The sequence below is a fragment of the Salvelinus fontinalis genome, chromosome 5 (genome assembly GCF_029448725.1).
Source record: "Salvelinus fontinalis isolate EN_2023a chromosome 5, ASM2944872v1, whole genome shotgun sequence".
In the NCBI taxonomy this organism is placed as follows: domain Eukaryota; kingdom Metazoa; phylum Chordata; class Actinopteri; order Salmoniformes; family Salmonidae; genus Salvelinus; species Salvelinus fontinalis.
In genome coordinates this window covers 34,109,614-34,134,391 of record NC_074669.1, presented here as the reverse complement: position 1 = coordinate 34,134,391, position 24,778 = coordinate 34,109,614, and the positions used below count along the sequence as shown (strand labels likewise).

General features: G+C 42.6%; 1 protein-coding gene across 2 annotated transcripts in view; it reads left to right on the top strand.

The window, feature by feature from the left end:
• Positions 1-24,778, top strand: part of LOC129855510 (N(G),N(G)-dimethylarginine dimethylaminohydrolase 1-like) — a 132,090-nt gene that overhangs the window by 96,773 nt on the left and 10,539 nt on the right. For both annotated transcript variants that reach the window (XM_055923238.1, XM_055923237.1), the window contains exons 2-4: positions 2,931-3,030; positions 3,901-3,974; positions 11,085-11,204. In XM_055923238.1, coding sequence (XP_055779213.1) covers positions 2,931-3,030; positions 3,901-3,974; positions 11,085-11,204 — 294 coding nt within the window. The remainder of the gene's footprint in view (positions 1-2,930; positions 3,031-3,900; positions 3,975-11,084; positions 11,205-24,778) is intronic.

The following is a 24,778-nucleotide window of genomic DNA, read 5'->3' as shown; positions in this document are numbered from 1 at the left end:
ATAGAATTGGGACCTGTTCATCAGTGACACTACATCCTGTGTCTAGTTCAAACGGTACCTTCAATCCATTTATTCCCATTTCCACAATGAAAGGCTCCACCTTTTTCATATTCGCCCCCTGTACACTGTACATTGAGAATGCTTGCTCTGCGTCTGCGCACTCACTTTCACTTTCTCTCACTTGATTAGAGCGGTGGCTAGAACGTCTGGAGGTATTCGGTTTTCTATCCGTCCTCTTTTCTGCATCCCGTGGCTTTTTTTTATTGCGGCACGCCCTCGCAATGTGGCCTATTATCCCACATGCATAACACTTTTCGTTTTTGAATTTACAGTCAAACGCTGCGTGTTTGCCTTTGCAACGATAACAGTCTCTATTGGCTGCTGCACCACGGCTTTCTGTTCTTTGAAATTCTACGCGCTCAGCGCTGCTCTCTTTTATTGAATGGCACGCAGTTGCGCCCCTTGCCTGCAAATCCAGTGCATTTCTATTTGCGGACTCCATGGCCTGGGCCAGTTTGAGTGCATTCTCAAATGTGAGATTAGGCTCTGATAACAATCGTATTTGTATCCTGTCATCATTAATCCCACACACCAGCCGATCGCGTAGCATTTGCGATAGTGTATTCCCATAGTTACAGTCCAATGCTAGTTCTCAACTCAGCCACATATTCCCCCACTGATTCGATAGGTTTTCTCATGCGTGAATCAAACTTGAATCTTTGTACTATTTCACTGGGTTTGGGGTTGAAGTGATTTTTTAATAACTCGACTAAATCTATGAATGACTTTTCTCCTGGTTTATCTGGGCTCAACAGGTTTCTCATTAAGCTGTACGTCTGTGCACCGACAACGCTTATGAGTATGGATTTCTGTTTAGCGGCATCAGTTATTTCATAAGCAGCAAAGAAATGTTCCATTATTTCACAGTACTCCTCCCATTCGTGATTTTTAGGATCAAATGGTGGTAGCGAGCCTATTGTTGCCAAAGCCATCTTTTCCGATTCGTTCTCCCCTCACACAGTCAATAATTTGTCCTACCGGTATCCAGGGAATCAATCCTTCAGAATCTTCCACCGTTCACTTGAGTCTCACCTCCCGCGTCGCACGCCAAACACTCCGTTAACTTCGTGGCAAAAAAAATCCAACGCAGTTTTCCATAGTTATCCTCATCGCCAAATATGTAGTATCCTTAAAGCTTCTTAGAATTACGACTCATGAGACTTACATACGGTTAGTATTTAATTGTAACTGAGATTTACATCATTTTATGCACCTGGCTTAAACCTTTTCCTGAAGCTTTCTTAATCATGGTAATATAGGCAGACATAGGAAATAGCTACGGATAGCGGAATGCAAACCCCCGTCTTGAGTCAATACTGCCATCTATTGGTAAACATAATATACCAGGTTACTACACTATGCATCTTAATTGGAGTGCTGAAGGTGTTGCCCTGATAACCTTCTGAAGGAAAACATGTCTGTTCTAATTTCAATAGCTATTTGGTCCAATTAAAACGGCTATTTTCCATGCTGTTTATTAGATAGACATTCAGTAGTGACTTTATGTTATCTACTTATGACCACTAATGAACTAGAGTACAGTGTACTTATAGGTGAAAGGGAGACTATGTTCTTGGGCGCTGAAGAGGGAGGAGAGCGAGAAGAAAGGGGAAAATGTGGATAAGGTGGTGGAGGAGATGCCTTTAGTGCTCTGTGAGATGCTGCGAAGTGGTTGAGTGTGTGTTGAATGAGGTCGAGCCGTAGCAGATGAGGAACCGGCCGGTACAGCCTGGTCTGTGTGATGATCGTTTACGCAGGTGCTGTTGTGTCTGAGAGCCAGGGCCACAAGATCGTCCAAAATCACATCAGAGTCCCTCTACAAAACAAACCCACGCAGCCTTCCAAAAAAAACTCATAGAACTTAAAGGGTAATTGGGTCAGTATCTCATGTTCTACTATGTTTCATTGAGGATCCAAGGGAGGTCTCGGATTTGTGTGTGGATGTGTGTAATGCATAGCGTGTGTCTGTATGCATGTGTGGGAGAGGGAGAAACTGTAAGTGTTTGTGTTATCTGTGTTGTGCTGTGCCGTGGCCTTGCATGGCAGTCTCTACCTGGATGACTTCATGGCTTGGCCCGGGTGTCTGGTGTGAGGAGAAGCAGAAGCCTTCGATTAGCGAACAGCTAGGCTGAGGTCATGGTGAGATAGGGGCCTGTGGAAACACTGATGTTACACTAACATCACATTGGCCCCAGGCCCCGCGGCAGTCACAGCTCCCTGGGGACCCCCAAAACCCGGAACAGTCAAAACCAGAATAGGCGGACCTCAGACCAGGCTATACTGACCAAATCCAGTCCACCATCAAACAGCTGGTGGTCCTCTTCTATGGAGACACACACACACAGGGGCAGTTGACCCAGAGAACAGGCCAGGAACTTTGACTTGGATGGATCGTTTTTTAATCCGCCAACCTTTTTTAGGTTAGTGTTGGTCTCTTCCTACCCCATTTCCACCGCCGTGGCCATATAAAAAGTTTTACATACTTCCTCTGTTATGACATAACCGTGTGGCTCGCAGAGATGATGTCATGATGATCTCTTGGACAGACTGGTTTGGTTTACGTGATTCCTACTCTACTCAGGAACCTGGCTGATGTTGGATCATGTGCCTTTTCGCTCGTGTTATGTAGCAATATGATGACTTGATCATAATACCTTTCTCTGGGCGCTGTTTATTAGGCTGTCCCAGGTATTCATTTCCATATATCATTGAGAGCTCTCCTATTGGTGTGTCACGTGTGTGTACTATATCTCATTACAATAAACGTCTTCCAATGAATGCTTTGTGAGTGCATCGGTCCGTGACCGCACGTGCCGAGATATGCCCTTGTGTATGTGCCTTAACCCTGTCTGTCTATGTGTGTTTTCCAGACGGAGGCCATGCGGCGAGCTCTGAAGGAGCTGGACCTAAACATTGTCGAGATGTCAGATGAGAACGCCACTTTGGACGGAGGAGACGTCCTCTTTACAGGTACACAACGCTCCACTAATCGCACACCATTAAAACCATGGGCATCACCATCCTCTTAGTTATCACTATGGAAACAGATGAAGTATACAGGTATTCAGCAAAGCAAAACATGTATGACCACTTGATCAGGCAAAGGATATGACCCATCACCACAGGTGGTGAACAAACATTGTTCCCGAATAACTCATTCGTAATAGTCAAGTAGTTGAGGTGACCTCAACTAAAATGGCGTACAAATGACAACTGACTGACTGTCATCTTTCTATGTGACCTCAAGACCGTTTTTCCTTACAGCAGTCTGCATGAATGAAAATGATTAGCTCAGATGGCAATATTATACCCCCATCTCACACACACACACACACACACACACACCCTATTTCATCACAATAGGAGCCTTGTTCCACAACAGGCATCTCACAATCAACTAGCTGAGAACGTACTGTAGGTAGAGAGCTAGTGAGGTGAGGTCTTTATTGTAGTCTACTCTGTACATTCTGTAACAGTTGTGCAGCTTTGCCTGTGAACGTTATGTGGGCCGTGCTCTTCACCGTGCAGGACTTGGAAAAAGCACTAGAACACTTAATTGAGTTTCTAGACGCTGGCTCTCTGTGGTGCGTTCCTCCCATCTCCCATCCAGCTGAAATGGGTTTCACTTGGCAGGCAGGGCTAGGAACATTTCCTCTTGGCAACGTCGTGGCTAACGGCTCATTTATAAAAGCTCAACGGCTACGCCCATTCTCTCTGCAATGCTCTCGAGTGGTGACCCAAACGTTCAGGCCGTACTTTTCTCTTTCTGTTCTATCTTTCTCTCCATCTGTCTTTCTCTCCATCCATACTGACCACAGGTTGTTGTCTGTTTCTCCTCAGGTAGAGAGTTTTTTGTGGGGCTTTCCAAACGCACCAATCAGAAAGGAGCAGAGATCCTGGCCGATGTGTTCAAGGTGAGTGAGAACAGACTAGAGCAGTGCACCCTGGGAATATTCAGACTGACTTCCTGTGTCATCAAGCCACCATTACTGCCCCCCTGAGGTAATTATGGTCTCATTCAGGGGCCTCAAGGGCCTCAAGGCATTTAAATCCGCTATTGATTCGGGAATTGATTAAATGGCAAACATGGTGTCTCAGGAATGTATGGTCAGCTAATGAGATGAATTGATCATACTGTATACATATCGAGGAGAGAAACCAGAAAAAAACTGCAGAACGATTGCCATTGTCACCATATGGTCATCACTTAGGAGGATCAGGAGAAGAGTGTGGTTCCAGTGGTTTCGGGAAAGAAGGCCTTTTGCTGATTCATGGGGTCATTTCCTGGAGAGTTCAACCCCCAACAGGAATTTGACCTTTCCTCGCTGCCCTGTTTCCGCTCCTGTCTGTGTCCAATTTAAATTCCACCATGCTATCTCTCTCAGCCTCTCACTGTTATTCATTATCCTTGATAAGTCAGGTATTGATGATGCGGCTCTTGGAAAACATACAAGGATTTTCCCCCTCTACAGCTCTCATTGTTTTTCCTCCTTCCTTTATTAAATTCAGGATAATTTTACAGCCTGTTCTGTTCAGGCCAGGATTATCCACAGATGTGATTGGGGGGTTAAATATGTTATCCTCATTTTATGATCCCTGTTGAGTGTAGGACATGCGAGAGGAAGATCAAACTGCCGGGGAGACATCTCTACCAGGCTATTGTCTTCCATTCAAGATCATAACACTTTATACTGTATCTTCAGGCCAAAAGTATGTTGACACCTGCTCTTTGAACATCTCATTCCAAAATCATGGGCAGTAATATGGAGTTAGTCCCCCATTTGCTGCTATAGCACCCTCCACTGATATTCGAAGGCTTTCCATTAGATATTGTAACATTGCTGCAGGGACTTTCTTCTATTCAGCCACAAGAGCATTAGTGAGGTCTGGCATTGATATTGGGTGATTAGGCCTGGCTCTCAGTCGGCGTTCCAATTCATCCCAAAGGTGTTTGATGGGGTTGAGGTCAGGGCTCTGTGCAGCTAGTCAAGTTCTTCCACACTGATCTCGACAAACCATTTCTTTATGGACCTCGCTTTGTGCACTAGGGCATTATCATGCTGAAACAGGAAAGGGCCTTCGCCAAACTGTTGTCACAAAGTTGGAAGCGCAGAATCCTCTAGAATATGTGGTAGCGCTAACATTTCCCTTCACGGGAACTAAGGGGCCTAGCCCGAACAATGAAAAACATGGTTTTCCTCCTCCACCAAACTTTACAGTTGGCACTATGCATTGGGGCAGGTAGTGTTCTCCTGGCATCAGCCAAACCATGATTCAGCCGTCGGAATGCCAGATAGTGAACCGTGATTCATCACTCCAGAGAACGCGTTTACACCACTCCAGCCGACGCTTGGCATTGTGCATGGGGATCTTAGGCTTGTGTGCAGCTGCTCGGCCATGGAAACCCATTTCATGAAACGCCCGATGAACAGTTCCTGTGCTGACGTTGCTTCCAAAGGCAATTTGGAACTCTGTATTGAGCGTTGCAACCAAGGACAGACAATTTTTACACGTTTCAGCACTTGGCTGTCCCGTTCTGTGAGCTTGTGTGGCCTACCACTTTGCGACTGAGCCGTTGTTGCTCCTAGACGTTTCCACTATAACAGCAGTTACAGTTGACCGGGGCAGCGCTAGCAGAGCAGAAATTTGACAAACTGACTTGTTTAAAAGGTGGAATCCTATGACGGTGCCACGTTGAAAGTCAATGCCACGTTGAAAATCAATTAACTCTTCAGTAAGGCCATTCTACTGCAAATGTTTATCTATGGAGTTTGCATTAATGTGTGCTCGATTTTATGCACCTGTCGGCAACGGGTGTGGCTGAAATCGCCGAAATCCACTAATTTGAAGGGGTATTTGCCATCTCCCTGTAAATTAATGAACATATATTACAAGTAGGGCAGTTAACATTGTAAAGAATCTTCACTCAAAACTTCTCTCTCTGCTGAACACAACTCTAGGATTGTCCATGGGATATGACGGGTTATCATGTGTCTCACGATAAGCTCAGGGGAGGACATTTGCCTGCTGCTATCTTTTCTGAGTCACTGTTTGGGCTAAACTGCCGCTTCATAAAGGAATGAGGACTGTATTTAACTGTGCTTATAATGTCAAAATACCCTCAAATGGGAAATAGCCATTGCCAACTGGACAGAGGCGCTTTCCATTTCAGCACCACAGAGCTCCGCTATACCTGTCTCAATGAGTGGAGATGCGGGAGAAGCGCTGTCCATTCAGCGGTGCTGAATATGGGGGCGTCCTCATCGCCCTATTAAAACGTATGTGTTGAGTCTCCCTTTGTACTTCCGGGTTTCATTATTTGTTTGGTCAAGTTTCCTTTTTTTCAATGTGTTTTTGACTGTAGAACCATGGCTGAACTAAACTTGACAAAGTAATTAATGGTTCCTCTGATACTCCTGTGTGGAAGTTGTAGCTCTATTTGAACTTCTCCCTCAAATGGTCACCTCCTGCGTCCTCTCTCACCTCCTTTTGAAAAAGGTCAAGTTAATCGAGGAGAGTGAACATGGGGATGGGCGTTTGTCAAACGTGTGCACGTTTTTCTCCTCTGACAAAACAAAAGCTGATTCAAAGGAGGTGTGGCAGATTTAAAAACTTTTCTGCGCTAGGATGTACATGAGTATCCTTGATGAAAAGGTGGCTATCGAGGAGGGGAGAACACTCTTCCTTTTGCATACTAACGAATTGACGCACTCCTCTACCACTTATTGGTCTCCGGGCCATGGAGGAGAGAGGACGGTCTTTTGCCCAAACTAGAAAACCCCATGAGCTAGATCCCCCTCTACCTCTGCTAGCCCCTGGTCATGTTACGCTAGCCCTTTCTTAACCTCAGATAGCCCCTGGTCAAGCAGTGCTAGCTCCACCTCAACCACTATCCCCAGGTTAAGCTGTGCTAGCGCCACCTCAACCACTAGCCCCAGGTCAAGCTGTGCTAGCTCCACCTCAGCTAGCCCCAGGTCAAGCTACACTAGCTCCACCTCAACCGCTAGCCACAGGGCAAGCTACACTAGCTCCACCTCAACCGCTAGCCCCAGGTCAAGCTACACTAGCTCCACCTCAACCGCTAGCCCCAGGTCAAGCTGTGCTAGCTCCACCTCAACCGCTAGCCCCAGGTCAAGCTGTGCTAGCTCCAGCACAATATTCTGATGGTGCCCATCCTTGGTATATATTCTCAAACCCCATGCCTGGAGCATACCATGTACCCCCTGTCAGTATACCACCAGCTGCCATTGTGGTAAACCTGTTTATAGTTAGCATCAGCCCATGGGATACCAAATCCATCATTGCCAACGATCAGAAGTGGAAGGGAAAGTGATTTTGCACATTCTGCCTCTCAGAATCTACCTTTATTTACCTATAAACAATCAAGAAATCTATCAGTCATGTTGGTCAGATCAGAAGGAGCCCTCAGACTTCTAGCCCTCAGAATCCTAGGACCTATGAGATAAAAGGCATGTATAACTTGCAGTACTAAAGTTACTAAAGTTATTTATATGTACTCTTGCAATAAGATCTACACTGTGTACAAAACATAAGGAACACCTTCCTAATATTGAGTTGCACCCCTTTTTGCCCTCAGAACAGCCTCAATTTGTCACAGCATGAACTCTGCAAGTTGTCGAAAGAGTTCCATAGGGACGCTGACCCATGTTGACTCCAATGCTTCCTACGGTTGTGTCAAGTTGGCTGGATGTCCTTTGGGTGGTGGACCATTCAGATGAGTTGGTTAAATGTCGAAGACACATTTCAGTTTTATGCATTCAGTTGTGCAACTGACTAGGTATCCCCATTCCTGTTCCCTTTCTCATTCTTAATACACACGGGAAACTGTTGAGTGTGAAAAACCCATCAGTGTTGCAGTTCTTGACACACTCAAACCGGTGCGCCTGGCACCTACTACCATATCCCATTCAAAGGCACTTAAATATTTTGTCTTGCCCATTCACCCTTTGAATGGCACACATACACCATCCATGTCTCAATGCTTAAAAGTCCTTCTTTAACCTGTCTCCTCCCCTTCATCTACACTGATTGAAGTGGATTTGACAAGTGACATCAATATTGGATCATAGCTTTCACCTGGAATCACCTTGTCAGTCTATGTCATGGAAAGAGCAGGTGTTCCTAATGTGTTGTACACTCATTGAATATTGAAAAAACATTCCGCGCCACTTAAAGTATGCCTTGGAGAACATAAATCCGCTATCAGACATCAAAATATCACCTCGCAAGTTGCGAAACATTTTATAGTACAAAGTCACTATTAATGAATTACTTTGTGTCGGGGTCGAAAAAAGGCTATCCACCACGCAAAGAATATACACATTTTAATTCCGGGTCACCACACGGTTTAAACAAAGAACTAGATTTCACCTCATTCCTGTAGGGCATATTTAGACTCATACAAAAACACTCTCCATATCATATTTTGCAAATAATTTATGAGTTATCCCCACATATTTATGAACAACCGGATATCCTTTACGGTAAGCTATCTCATAAACCAGACACCTAAGGCAATTGATTCATGCCTGATACCCCCAGTAGGCCTTTGTGTCTGCTCCCATACCTTAAAATTCTGTATTTCTTCATGATTGTAACTTGTATATAGGTAGACCAGAGAATCAAGGTTATAATAGTAAACTAATGCAAAAACGAATCATGAAAAAAAACAATGAATTAACAAACCTTGAAAATCTAAAACTATACTGAAACTATTATCTTAGAGAAACTAACTAAAATAAAAAACCCATCATGAATTATGTTCACTTTTAGTTTTTTTTCCTAAACTTTGGGCAGAAATCTAATGGGGTTATCAATAGGATCTAATGGGGTTATCAATAGGATCTAATGGGGTTATCAATATGATCTAATGGGGTTATCAATAGGATCTAATGGGGTTATCAATAGGATCTAATGTGGTAATCAATAGGATCTAATGGGGTTATCAATAGGGTTATCAATAGGGTTTTTTTGGGAGGGGGGGAGGGGTTCAAGCTACTGAATCAAAATGACAAAAACAGTAGGCCATTTCAGTCAACTAAATGCCCTTTCTTTTCAGCCATATTTTAGCCACATCACATTTGTATTGCTTCAATAACCTATAGTAAACATCACTGACTTTCATGTGCACAAAAATACAGGACACATCAACAAAGTGTCTTAATAGGGCATTGGGCCAACACGAGCCAGAACAGCTTCAATGTACCTTGGCATAGATCCAACATAGTGTCTAGAACTCACTTCGAAGGATGTGACACCATTCTTTCACAAGAAATTCCATAATTTGGTGTTTTCTTGATGGAAAACTGGAGCGGCACCTGTCTTAGCAGTTACCTGTACATGGCCTTGTACTACCAACATATTTTTCTGCATAACATCCTATCGCATGATTCTCTTCCCAGCAACCAAACTGGCAGAAGAACACATTACAATGCAGCATTTATTTTTATAGCACACCCCTTGAAAGGGCTCCAGATTAGTGTGAGCAACTTTTTCAGTTGGTGGCACCAGCCCATAATTTGGTCACACTATTTTGTTTTCCGGCGAGACGCAATATATTTTTTATCATTCACCTTATAAAGTAATTTGCAGTGCTTTTGCAGCATGGGAGGACCAGGCCTCATCGTGATTGGCTCCAGCGAGCCGTCTCAGAAAGCCCTGAACGTATCAGTCACCATTGAGTACATGGGTCATGCAAGATAGGTCTATGTTCAGATATTTTTCTATCATTCACCTTATAAAGTAATTTGCAGTGCTTTAGACTGTATACTAGACAACTGAGATGGTAGGAAACTCAAAAAATAAGTTGTTCATCGAACATGTCCAAGCAGGAATGCATGGTTCAAAATATTTTTGTGCAACCTAATCCAGTGATTGTCATGAATTGTGAGTTGTCAATAGGGTGTTGTTCTATTTTACTGTTCATAAGAACCTAAACAGTACTGATTTATTGGCGCGTTGAAACATGTTGCACATGGTAGTTTAAAAACTCAGTGGATAGTGGTAAAACAAACATTCCGACTGTCAGCAAATGCTGTTCCTTCAGAGAGGATCGATTTGCTGTGATCTAGGCCTACTGTTAAAGTGGCACTGCAGTCTCCCTTTCACCGAATTTAACACCTCAATAGGTGGTCCAGGTAAGTCATGACACACTTAATATGGACCAGGCCAGAGAAACAGGGGCAGATGTCGGTCAGATGACAAAGCGGAGTGAATTGACGCTTCATATAACATGTCCATTCCTACCGCAGTGAACCTGGGATTCCAACCCATGCCACAACACAACATACTCCAGAAGCTAATTACCAGCCCACCAGAACCTCTGTTACCATGGGGTAGATATGGTATGACAGACCAAAGTAGGATGACACCACATGATTAGTCGCTCTCTGAGCAATAGCAGTAGTCTGGTTCTCCAGAAACTAACCATGGAACAGGGAGCTCTAAACTAGAACTATAACCATGGGGTAGATGAGACAGAACAGAGCAGGATGACACTCAACATCATCAATCTCTGTCTGAGCAGCAGCCAGGCGGCCGTATAAGAGTGTCTGGCATGCGAGGCCAGAGAAAAGCGCAGCTCCCAGTAAAAACTAGCCTCTGCCAAGTCCCCAAAAAGTCCTCCTCCTCCACATTTACTGGATTGGTTGAACAGTGCAGGAGAGAACCTCCCGACAGTTTCTTCTCGTCGAGACCAGTATATAGAGGATCTAATGTCAAGAGTTTAATTTACGCCTGCTAGGTTAGGTTTCTACAGACTGAGGGGAGGGGCCAGTGGCCTGGGGCTCTGGTGACCTCAGACTCTCAACCAACCAGTGGCCTGTGGCAGTCGGAATCTCTAAGACTCTCAACCAATGTCGGTTAGGTTACCTTTCCCACTGGGACCTGTCTAGTTAGGGCTTGCATGTTTGCAGGACTATGCTGTGTAATCCAGTAGGTTTGTTGTGTGTTTGCAAGACTATGTCCACGGTCCCTGTAATGCCGTAGGGTTGTTGTGTTTGCAGGACTATGCTGTATCCACTGTCCCTGTCACTGATGGTCTACACCTGAAGAGCTTTTGCAGCATGGGAGGACCAGGCCTCATCGTGATTGGCTCCAGCGAACCGGCTCAGAAAGCCCTGAAGGTATCAGTCACCATTGAGTACATGGGTCATGCAAGATAGGTCTATGTTCGGAGGACAGAGTTGGACTTACTATCTTTCTTACTTTCCTTTGCAGCATCTTGTAAATTACGTTTAGATGAATACATGTGTTAATAGCGTTTGCAGAAAACATAACTGAAATAAAACTGCTATCCCGTCCCAATAGATTTTCTTCAAGTTCAATTTGTGGTTGTCATTCCCATACAAGCACAAAATGATTAAAACAGTACCGTGCTTAATAGCTTTCTCTTTTCAAGAGCTATTGCAAGTTACCCATAATCATAACTACATTTTTAAAAGTCCAGGTAGCAGATAATGGACCCTATCAGATGTTTATGTAGTTGGTGCTGTATATTAACTAATGGGTTCTAACTTTAAACATTTTTGTCAGTTTACAATTTTACAATGTATGCTTGTCGCATTTAAAAAACACAAAGACTTCTGGAAATCCCAGAAGGCAAGATCAGTGGAGGAACATATTCCCTGTTGCCTACTGTACATGGTAAACTGTAAGTGGCACTTCACTTTTTAATATGGAAAATGGCTGAAATAATTTTTCTACAATATTCACAAGACACAATTACAGTCTTTATGGAATAAAAATGTAATTTCTTTCAATTATATGTGGAAATCATCAACGTACAGTGACTTCAGAAAGTATTCACACCCCTTGACTTTTTCCACATTTTGTTGTTACAGCCTGAATTAAAAATTTTATGAATTTACATTTATAAAATTTGATAAATTTACATTTTAAATCACTGGCCCCCATAATGTCAAAGTGGAATTGTGTTTTTTGAAGAAAAAAAATCGAATTAAAAATGAAAAGCTGAAAACCCTTGAGTCAATAAGTATTCAACCCCTTAGAGAGAATAAAGTAGATGTCACACGTCAAAATTTTGATTTATGACCCTATGTCCTGCTGACGTGTGCACGCCCATATTTAATGGTCAGGGCTAGATTGGATAATGGTCAGGGCTAGATTTGGGATGCGGGGACTTGTTTGAACATTAATGATATTATTGTAATATTAAACAGGAGTTATATGTGTTTTAAACCGATGACAACAATTATTCTTTTATTTACGTCAAATGCACATATTCATGTAATTTAAAAATGTATATCGTATAACATGTTAATATTATGCAACATTAAAACTTCTCACGAGTCACCATCCCGGATCCGGGAGCACCCTCATCAGTAAAAAAGCTGACTAGCATAGCCTAGCATAGCGCCACAAGTAAATATTAGCATCTAAATATCATGAAATCACAAGTCCAAGACACCAGATGAAAGATACACATCTTGTGAATCCAGACATCATTTCCGATTTTTAAAATGTTTTACAGCGAAAACACTATGTATTTCTATTAGCACCTAATCTAATCAAATAACTAATCATAAACTTTACTAAAAAATACATGTTGGACAGCAAATGAAAGATACACTAGTTCTTAATGCAACCGCTGTGTTATATTTAAAAAAAAATAACTTTAATACGACATACAGCTTACGTTATAGTGAGACAGCGCCCAAAATCAGGGCGGAAAATACGACTATACATTTGACAGAAATACGAAATAACATCATAAATGGTTCCTACTTTTGATGAGCTTCCATCAGAATGTTGTACAAGTTGTCCTTTGTCCAGAATAATCGTTGTTTGGTTGTAGAATGTCCTCTTCACCTGTCGAATTAGCAACCAAAGCTAGCCATGTGGCGCAGGAGTGTCCAACTTCACCATAACGCAAAGAAAAGAACGCAATTTCAGAACGCAATCCAGGGGTCCTTCCCGCGCCTTGCTGAACAAAGGAAACTTGGGGTCATGTCATTCCAAGAGCTCTCATTTGACCTCAGATCAAGCTATACACCCCATTCCACCTCTCACTGCCTATTGACATCTAGTGGAAGGCTGTTTTAAGCCAACTGCATCCGGGGGATAAATTATATGGAACCACCTTCATTAGAATGGAATTCCGAAGAGCAACGGATGGACACAGAATTTTACGAGATATCTATATGTTAACTGTATGTATTTTTTATGATAAAATGTACACCAGACATCGAAAATAATACAACCCTGGAGGACATGATCGAAACGGAAGGGGTACCCCCGGAACATGAAGAGTAAAACATTGAATTCGGACCATTTCCCCGCTTCAAATGACATTTCGGAGGTCTCTGATTTGCGGTTGTTTGTGATGGGCAGAAAACATGTTAAGGACAACTCCGAGGCTGAAACAACATTCAGTCAAGATATTCTAAAACAGGAAGACAACGATTTTTACAGATATTCAGAAACGGATGGACAATAATTATTATTATATTTTGTTGTTTAAATGTATTTTTTAGGCAATATGTCAAATGGACGTATTCTTATAAGTTAAAATGTATCTATTTCGTATAAATACAGGTTAACATTATCTAACGTCTGTATGATACCCAGAGGCTACAGGGCATAATGGATTGGGAACCGACAGAGTTAGACGGGGATTCTCAGAAGCAAACTGCGCCCGGTCCTTTACGTACCCCTTCACCAATACACTATTTTTGGCGTAAGTCCCCCCCCCAGTCCCCCCCCGATATATATTATCTAAGAATGATTGGTATTAATTCTAGACATTTACATGTATGTTTTTAAAAATGAAGGCTATTTATACAATGAAACATTGTTTTTATTCATACTGTTTGTAAACAATAGCTTCTGCCCCCTTAGGGTCTACTTGAACCGCTTATTAAATCAGACCTCTCAGACCAGAAAGTATGATTAGAAACCATGGCCAACTATATTCAATCTGTGATTAGAAACGATAATTAGAAGCTATGACAAAACTATGATCAAACTATGATAATAAACTATGAACAACTATGAAGACAGGGCTGTATGTGTGTGAATGATGAGCTATTATTTAAGTGTGAAATATTACTCTCTCTCAAAGTATACCCTTCCACTCAATGTATACCAAAGTAGCAAATATTTAACAACGTTTCAACATCAGGTAATGCAACATTTATGAAAGACAATGACATACAATTTTAGGCAATTATCGATATAATGTGTTACATACATTTACATTTACATTTAAGTCATTTAGCAGACGCTCTTATCCAGAGCGACTTACAAATTGGTGCATTCATAGTGTGCAGCTGCGACAACTTTAGGTAATAGCGTCACAAGTAAATACTAGCATCTAAATATCATGAAATCACAAGTCCAAGACACCAGATGAAAGATACACATCTTGTGAATCCAGCCATCATTTCCGATTTTTTAAATGTTTTACAGCGAAAACACAATATGTATTTCTATTAGCTAACCACGATAGCAAAAGACTCAACCGCATATTTTCACAATTTTTTTACCGCATAGGTAGCTATCACATAGGTAGCATACCGCATAGGTAGCATACTTCAGATGACAGTCCTATAACATCATATTACACAATACATATAGAGTTTGTTCGAAAATGTGCATATTTAGCGGCACAAATTGTGGTTATACAATGAGAAAAGTAGCCAAGCTGCCAACAATATGTCGGGAGAAATCTTGGGAGAGGCACCTAATCTAATCAGTAACTAATCCTAAACTTGACTAAAAAATACAGGTTGGAGAGCAAATGAAAGATACATTAGTTCTTAATGCAATCGCTGTGTTAGATTTTTTAAATTAACGTTACTACGACATACAGCGTGCGTTAAAGCGAGACCGCACCGAAATTAATGGCGGAATATGAGTTTAACATTTTTCAACAGAACAACGAATTAACATCATAAATAGTTCTTACTTTTTGATGAGCTCCCATCAGAATCTTGGGCAAGTTGTCCCTTTTCCAAAAGAATCGTTGCTCGGTTGTAGATTGTCGTCTTCAACTTTGGAATTAGCAGTAAACATTAGCCATGTGGCAAAGACGTGTCCAACTCACTATAACGCAGCACTAATAAATATCCAAAAATTGCAATATACTGATATAAACTGATATAACTCGGTTTAAAATAACAACATTATGATGTCTTTAATACCTATATCGAATAAAAACAGAGCCAGATATATCTAAGGGCTATAACGGGAGCTTTCTAGAACGACATCCAGAGGTCCTTTTTGCGTCATGGCGAAGAGAAGAAAGGAAGGACCCCACGTTGCCAGCCCATTTATAAGCTCTCAGATCTACCTAGCAACACCATTTCAATTCTCACTATTCGCTGACATCCAGGGGAAGGCGTATGCAGTGCATCTCAACCAATAGAAGACAGGCAAATTAATAAAGGGACCTCAGAACAGCCTGCAGATTTCAGCATTCTCACATCCTCATAGGAAAATTGCTCCAACTCCAGTTCTGTTTTACTCACAGATATAATTCAAACGGTTTTAGAAACTAGAGAGTGTTTTCTATCCAATAGTAATAATAATATGTATATTGTACGAGCAAGAATTGAGTACGAGGCAGTTTAATTTGGGAACGAAATTATTACAAAGTGCAAACAGCACCCCCTATTGAGAAAATTAATGTTCAAACAAGTCCCGCCATCCCAAATCTAATATATACGTTTTCACGAACTCACCTTCAGAAAGCGGAAGGATTTACAGATGATCTTGTCCGTTAACTACTCGGGGCGGCTGTCCTGTAGGTTTGCAGCTGAGCTAAAGCGGTGCTAACATAGTGGGAAAGTGTATGTTTCACTAGACTCGCTCCGCGTTCGTGTCCCTAACTAGAGAAAGTACGTAATTAGTTTACGGGGCATATGGTGACGTTTTTTCGGGCTATATCCTGTATATTTGATTACTAAGGTATTGGGTTCAAATAACAGGATTGGGGTGTCGAGACAGTATTACCCTTTTGATATTCTACAACCTCCGGGATATAGCACCTCGATGCTGTGTCCGATGTCCGTTTCAACCCCTGGGGGTCGGTCTAGACATCGCTATTATTTCTGGTCCGTTTGACTTTTTAGACTCCCCATCCTCTGGGGGGTGAGTTAAATTAGGTTTTGAAAGGCCTATGGGTTAATGATGCGTAAGACACCGTAAGACACCGACACATTTTTTGTATGGGGGTAGGCATCTGTTTTGCAGGATATTGTAAAGAGAGAGAGCCTTGAGCGCAGACACATGGGCATTTTTGAACACACACCCCGCCCCTTTTTCTTTGTTTTGAAACACACACACATACACTACAGCACACGCACGCACACACACGCGCGCACATGGCTTTTTCCGCAATTCTTTTTCTCCGGGACAGACTGTGTTAAGAGTGAAAAAATCATGATGTGGTGAGATACTGCTTTTAAAACATCTTTATTTCATTCAAAAACAAATCAAGTACATACAGTTTATAACCGTTCATAATTAATGTCTTTTACTATGCCTTTCTTACAGATATAGGTCCTGGTTAGCAATTCACGATCGCTAAGACGCTTGCACACTCCATCAAAGCTCCGTAAATTTTCCCTCCATGGGTAGATAATCCGTCCGGCATGTAAATCCTGGGTATGCCCACAGTATTAATGAATAAGATGGGTAGAAAATGAATCTGTTTAAGTCATAAGTAAAGGCCTTTCGAAAAAGTGCCTGTCATGATTGACTGTGACACATATTTAACACGTATTGCTTGTTACAGAAGACTACTGTTGTACATTGAATATCCATTCATCCCTGTTACACCTTTATGTGTTGGCTCTCTATGTCTGTACATAGTGTGAAATGCGGTTTCACTAAAGTTATTACACCCTAAACCTGAATCTGAAATGACCTTTAGGATCTTTCTTTGGGGTTCTAATCTCCCCGGTGTACATGCATCGAACATCCATAGGCTGGAGCCACCTGGAAGCTCTGTGCATGTACATATAAAGACAACTAAATAGGAAACTCAACAGTGTGTTAGGCCTAGAAACATTGTTTTATTGTTGTTGAAAGCTTGGAATGTACACAATGCGAAGTGACCTTGTTTCTAACACACACACACACACACACACACACACGCCCCCTCCCAGACATTCCTGTTTCATAGACAACAAACCTAAGGGCAATAAAATGGGGTGGTTGTGGGGTCATCCTCTTTGAAATGTTCATCCCCCCCCACCCAGTTCAACCAGGTCCCTAGACATCAAGCAACTTCAAAGACAATTTATACATATTTTCACACTCTAAGGCATGAGAACAGGAACAGGATGTCCTGACCAGATGCCCAAATATGGGCACTCCCTAGAGCACGTCATCCTGACATAGGGTCATAAATCATACGTTTGACACTCCCTCTAAGGCGTGAGAACAGGAACAGGATGTCCTGACCGGAAGCCCAAATATGGGCATGCACACGTCAGCAGGACATAGGTGTCACAATCGTCTTTCTGTGGAAGAGAGGACCAAGGCGCAGCGTGATACATCTTCTTTTATTATAACAAAGACGAAACAAACACTTTTACAAATATACAAAAACAACAGTGACGCTACAAACCTACGTGCACACATGCAACATAGACAATTACGCACAACCTGCCTAATGCCTATGGCTGCCTAAATATGACTCCCAATCAGAGACAACAATATACAGCTGTCTCTAATTGAGAACCAAACTAGGCAACCATAGACTTACCTAAACACCTACACTGAACACAACCCCATACACTCTACAAAACCCCCTATTCAATACAAACACCCTAGACTAGACAAAAACACATACATTCCCCATGTCACACCCTGACCTAACTAAAATAATAAAGAAAACAAAGATAACTAAGGCCAGGGTGTGACAATAGGGTCATAAATCAAAATTTTGACTTGTGACATCTACTTTATTCTCTCTCCCCTTTGTTATGGCACACCTAAATAAGTTCAGGAGTAAACGTTTGCTTAACAAGTCCCATTATACGTTGCTTGGACTCAGTCTGTATGCAATAATAGTGTTTAACATGATTTTTTTATGACTACCTCATCTCTGTACCCCACACATACAATTATCTGTAAGGTTCTTTAATCGAGTAGAGAGTTTTAAATACAGATTCAACCACAAAAATCTGGGAGGTTTTCCAATGCCTCGCACAGAAGGGCACCTAAAATCAGATATTGAATATCCATTTGAGCATGGTGAATTTATTAATTACACTTTGGATGGTTTATCAACACACCCAGTCGCTACCAAGATACAAAGATATAGGCGTCCATCCTAACTCAGTTGCCGGAGAGGAAGGAAACCGTTGAGGCCAATGGTGACTTTAAAACAGTTACAGAGTTTAATGGCTGTGATAAGTGACAACTGAAAATGGATCAACAACATTGTAGTTACTCCACAATACTAACCTAATTGACAGAGTGAAAATAATGAACATATTCCAAAACATGTATCCTGTTTGCAACAAGGCAGTATTCAAGTAATACTGCAAAAAATGTGGAAAAGAAATTCATTTTTTGTCCTGAATACAAAGTGTTATGTCTGGGGCAAGTCCAATACAACACATTACTGAGAAATGCTCTCCATATTTTCAAGCATAGTGGTGTTTGCATCATGTTATGGGTATGCATGTAATCGTTAAAAATTATTTTAAAAATGAACAAGCAAAATCCTAGAAGAAAACCTGGTTCAGTCGGCTTTCCACCAGACACTGGGAGATGAATTCACCTTTCAGCAGGACAATAACCTAAAACACAAGGCAAAATCTACACTGGAGTTTCTTACCAAGAAGACAGTGAATGTTCCTGAGTGGCCGAGCTTTTACAAAGGATTGACTCAGGGGTGTGAATACTTATGTAGATATTTCTGTAATTCATTTTCAATAAATTTGCAAACATTTCTAAAAACATGTTTTCACTTTGTCATTATGGGATATTGTGTGTAGATTTTTAATTCAGCCTGTATCAACAAAATGTGGAATAAGTTAAGGTGTATGAATACTTTCTGAAGGCACTGTACTGTATATAAACCCTGGATAGCCTATGCTATGTCTAGGCCAATAAGAGCCTTTGAAGCCACCGAGCTGCCATTATCCTACTCCTCCTTTGATTCATGGAAGTGACTCAGGGAAAACGATATCCCACATTAAAATAGCCAAATAGTCAACAATGCCACGATGTGCGCCAGCCAGCACCAATTCAAGGGATGTGGGAACACATTTCATATGCAAGTCTCTAAAATGTAGTTTTTGGTCTATTTTGAGAGACAGACTGCTGCTGACAACTTCTGGTAATGTGTAACCATAGCAACACAAGCATGCAAATATCTGTGTATGCTAGCTAGCGACCTCTTAAAATTAGTGGAGTCGGCTATTTTAGCATCACCCGGTTCTGACAGGAGTATGAAATCGTGCAGACAGCCATGCAATCTCCATAGACAAACATTGGCAGTAGAATGGCCTTAATGAAGAGCTCTGTGATTTTCAACGTGGCACCGTTATAGGATGCAACCTTTCCAACAAGTCACTTTGTCAAATTTCTGCCCTGCTAGAGATGCCCCGGTCAACTGTTAGTGCTTTTATTGTGAAGTGGAAACATCCAGGAGCAACAACGGCTCAGCCGCAAAGTGATAGGCCACACAAGCTCACAGAACGGGACCACCGAGTGCTGAAAAAAATTATCTGTCCTCGGTTGCAACACTCACTACTGAGTTCCAAACTACCTCTGGAAGCAAAGTCCACACGAACTGTTCGTCGGGAGCTTCATGAAATGGGTTTCCATGGCCGAGTAGCCGGACACAAGACTAAGATCTCCATACGCAATGCCAAGCGTTGGCTGGAGTGGTGTAATGCTCACCGCCATTGGACTCTGGAGCAGTGTAAACGCATTCTCTGGAGTGATGAATCACTCTTCACCATCTAGCAGTCCGACGGACAAATCTGTTTTCGGCGGATGCCAGGAGATTGCTACCTGCCTGAATTCATAGTGCCAACTGTAAAGTTTGGTGGAGGAGGAATAATGGTCTGGGGCTGTTTTTCATTGTTCAGGCTCAGCCCCTTAGTTCCGGTGAAGGGAAATCTTAGCGCTACAGCATACAATGAGATTCTAGATGATTCTGTGCTTCCAACTTTGTGGCAACAGTTTGGGGAAGGCCCTATCCTGTCTCATCATGACAATGCCCCAGTGCACAAAGCAAGGTCCATACAGAAATGGTTTGTCGAGATCGGTGTGGAAGGACTCGGCTGGCATGCAAAGAGCCCTGACCTCAACCCCATCGAACACATATTATAAAAACAGCACATTTTTCTCTCTGCACCATGGCAAAATGTGTTGAAATGCAGTAAGTTAGTTGAATTTCGAGATTTTTTTAATGTCCGGGGCCCCAAATGCGGTCGTCCCGCCAAGCAGGTGTGTGTGCTCCATTGTCTGACGTGTCACATTCTGTTTTGTGTCTCTCCCTCGTACTGTGTATTGACACAGAGTTGCGTGCCAGGCGTGTGTACACTACACTACAGTCTGTGATTTGGAGTGGTGTGTGCATGCCAGTGTCCTGCTTTGATAAACAGGGCCATCTGGCATCATTGAAGCATAAGGTAAGAATTCTTCTGGGGCCTCAATATGCACAAGGACTTAATTAACTTAATGCTAAACACTTTAGACAAAATTATTAGGCATTACACTCACTGGACAGTTTATTAGGTACACTCATCTAGTACCGAGTTGGAGCCCCCTTTGCCTCCGGAGTAGCCTGAATTCGTCGGGGCATGGAAATGTTGCTCATTTGGTATCAAGGGACCTAACGTGAGCCAGGCAAACATTTCCCATACCATTCCACCACCAGCCTGTACCGTTGACACCAGGCAGGATTGGGCGTTTGGACTCATGCGGCTTACGCCAAATCCTGACTCTGCCATTAGCATGACGCAACAGGAACCAGCAAAGTTTTCCACTCCTTAATTGTCCAGTGTTGGTGATCGCGTGCCCACTGAAGCCGCTTCTTCTTGTGTTTAGCTGATAGGAGTGGAACCCGGTGTGGTCGTCTGCTGCAATATCCCATCCGTGACAAGGACTGATGAGTTGTACATTCCAAGATGCCGTTCTGCACACCACTGTTGTACTGCGCCACTATCGGCCTGCTTGGGGCCCCAGATAGCATATGATAGCAAAATGTGCAGAATTGCAGGAAATTTGCTTTAAAACGGCAACATTTTCTCTCAGCCTCATGGCGAAATGTGTAGCATAGCAGAAAATGTGCTCTAAAACTGCTAAATGTTCTCAGCCTTGTGGCATAATGTGAGCAAAAGCATGATATGAGCTATAAAAAAATAGCATTTTTTTTTTTCTTGGCAAAAAGCATAGAATTGCAGGAAATTTGCTTTAAAACGACATAATTTACTCTTACCTAGCCTCATGACAAAATGTGTAGAATAGCATTATAATACAGAAAATTATTCTCTTGGCACCATGGCAAAATGTGTTGAAATACAGTAAGTTAGCTGAATCATTTTTGAAATGCCTCTGGGCCCCAAATGCGGTATTCCCGCCAAGAAGGTGTGTGTTCTCCCTTCTCTCTTAGATTTCAAAACGTGTCACATTCTGTTTCGTGTCTGTACCGTGTACTGTGTATTGACACAGAGTTGCATGCCAGGTGTGTTTACACTACACTTACCCCAAATCCTGACTCTGCCATCAGCATGACGCGACAAGAAGCGGCAAGGTTTTTCCACTCAAATCAGATTGTATTGGTCACATACACATGGTTAGCAGATGTTAATGCGAGTGTAGCGAAATGCTTGTGTTTCTAGTTCCAACAGTGCAGTAATATCTAACAAGTAATCAAACAAATTCACAACGACTACCTTATACACACACACAATGTAAGGGGATGGAATAAGAATTAGTACATATAAATAGTCCAGTGTTGGTGATCGCGTGCCCACTGGAGCCGCTTCTTGTTTTTAGCTGATAGGAGTGGAACCGGTTGTGGTCGTCTGCTGCAATAGCCCATCCGTGACGAGGACTGGTGAGTTGTACGTTCCAAGCCTTTCTGCACACCGCTGTTGTACCGCGTCGTTATTTGCATTGTTAGCTTGAACGGTTCTTGCCATTCTCCTTCGACGTCTCATCAACGAGCTGTTTCCGCCCACAGGATGGCCGCTGACTTGATTTTTTTTTTTTGTCGCCCCATTCTCGGTGAACCAAAGAAACTGTTGTGTGTGAAAAGCCCAGAAGGCCGGCTGTTTCTGAGATACTGGAACCGGTGCGCCTGGCACCGACGGTCATAGCACGCTCAAAGTCGCGTAGGTCACTCGTTTTTCCCATTCTAACGTTCAATTGAACAGTAACCGAATGCCTCGATGCCCGTCTGCCTGCTTTATATAGCAAGCCACGGCCACATGACTCTCTGTCTGTAGGAGTGAACCATTTTCTGTGAACAGGGTGGTGTACCTTATAAACTGGCCACTGAGTATATATGAACATTCTTCATAGGTGACAGGGATGAACAGATTTGAGCGACTCTCAAACATTGAGAAACAAACAATTCTTTCTCACTCAAAATGTGGATGCCGAGGTTGTCTTCTCGTGGTGGGGCTCAACAAAACCAAAACTTGAAGCATTTTGGCCCTTGATGGAACCGTCTCTTACAACAAAGAACACCGGCGTGTTGTGGAGGGAGGGAGAGGAGTCTGCAGAGAGAGAGGAGAGGGGGAGGGATGAATTTAGAGAAAGCTATAGGCAGGAGTAGAGAGAGGGGGGAGAGAGTTGGGATGGAGAGAGAAAGTTAGGTAGAGGCACTGTGTAGCATGGGGATGGAGAGGGAGAAGAGAGAATAGGGGATGGGGGGTGGGGGAGAGCAGGCTGGAGGGGAAGGGACGGCGGTGGAGAGAGGGAGAGGCAGGAGGAGAGATGGAAGGGGATGGAGGTGGAGAGAAATACTTGAATATAATACATACTTGTACATATGTCAAATAGGACCAATGTAAGCACCCACCTAATTATTTGCATTATTATAATATTGTTTCTTCTTTTGTCTTCGATATTAATGGATTTGTCAGATGTTTTACTTAAATTTTCCCGTTGTTTTTAATAGTTCCGCCTGGTAATAAATCACCACAATAAGAATAATGGAACTCCTAAACAATGTGTAAACAGTTCTTAATGAGTTTGCAAATGCAAACGTTTTATTGACTTGCTCCAAGTTTGGAAAATGTGGTCTTTGTATTGAATAGTATTTCAGGTGAAATAACTGCAGGCCATCTTGCCCACACCCTTGTACTGAGAATCAAACTGGAGATCCTATTGCTCTAACTCAACTCACCCCTGAGTCATGTAGAACAAACAGGGGAGCACACCTCATTGAGAGGAAGGCTTCTTCAGTGTGATGCAGAAACAGTACGATACAGACAGGGCAATGCATGCTTCACTACTTGGTCATTTTCTATCTCGGAGGAGCTCCCATATACCCCCAAGCATTACATTGGAAGGAGCAGAGTTGGACCTATGCGGGGAATGTTTGGATCTTTGAGGCTTGTCATGGCCTTTTCCCAGGTATTCCCAACTTTAACTCTGATTGGGATTGTAGTCATGAAAACCGATCAAATTTAAAGAGTGTTTATTTTACATCGACACTATTTCTTTTTTTCTATTTTCATTTTTGACTCTGTCTCAATATACTGTAACTGTACAGCCCTGTGCTCCCTCCTCCTCCTCCTCCCTCCCTCCCGCTCTCCTTCCCCCTCTGTCAGGTGATCACTACGCTGTGTAACACGGCAAGACAGGTCATCACACGTGTTGACTCAATCCCCCCCCACCTCACACACGACAACAGACCCCCCCCTCTCTGCGGTTTGATGCCTGCCTCTGACTACAACTTCTACAAGCCTGCAGAAACCACATGTGAATGTGATCTCCCTCTGATAAATGTATGTTCGTAGTTAATCTATGGTATAATCCATGTTATACACAGCTGAACCTCAATTATACAACTATTATTGAAATGTTTAAAACGCTCACCACCTCATTACCAAAGACAGGGGTTCTGAATCAATGGGGCTTATCTAATGCGAGACCTTGAATAACCACTATAGGGATGCACACACACCCTGTAGGGAATACAGATCCTCTTCATAAAAGATGTGGAGCAAACACAAACACACTGACAGTGACAGTGACATATTGCTACCTGTCATGGAGACTGTTGCAATAAATCTCTGCCTGTTCTTTTCTGAGGAACAGACACAAGGAATTTCCCGGCATCAAAGCAGGAGACTGGCATGCACACACCACTCCAAATCACAGACTGTAGGGTGGGGAGGGGGGGGTTGAGTCACGCGCCTGGCACGCAACTCTGTGTAAATACACAGTACAGACACGAAAACAGAATGTGACACATTTTGAAACCTCAGAGACAAGTGAGCACACACACCTGCTCGGTCGGCACTACAGCACTTGGGCCCCGGAGCATCAAACTTACTACATTTCAACACATTTTGCCATGGTGCAGAGAGAAAAATTTGCTGTTTTATAATGCTATTCTACACGTTTTGTCATGAGGTTAAGTAAGAGAAAATGGTGCAGTTTAAAAGGACATTTCCTGCTATTATACACTTTTTTGTCATGGAAGAAGAAAAGAAAATGCTGTTTTATAGCTCATATCATGCTTTTGTTCACA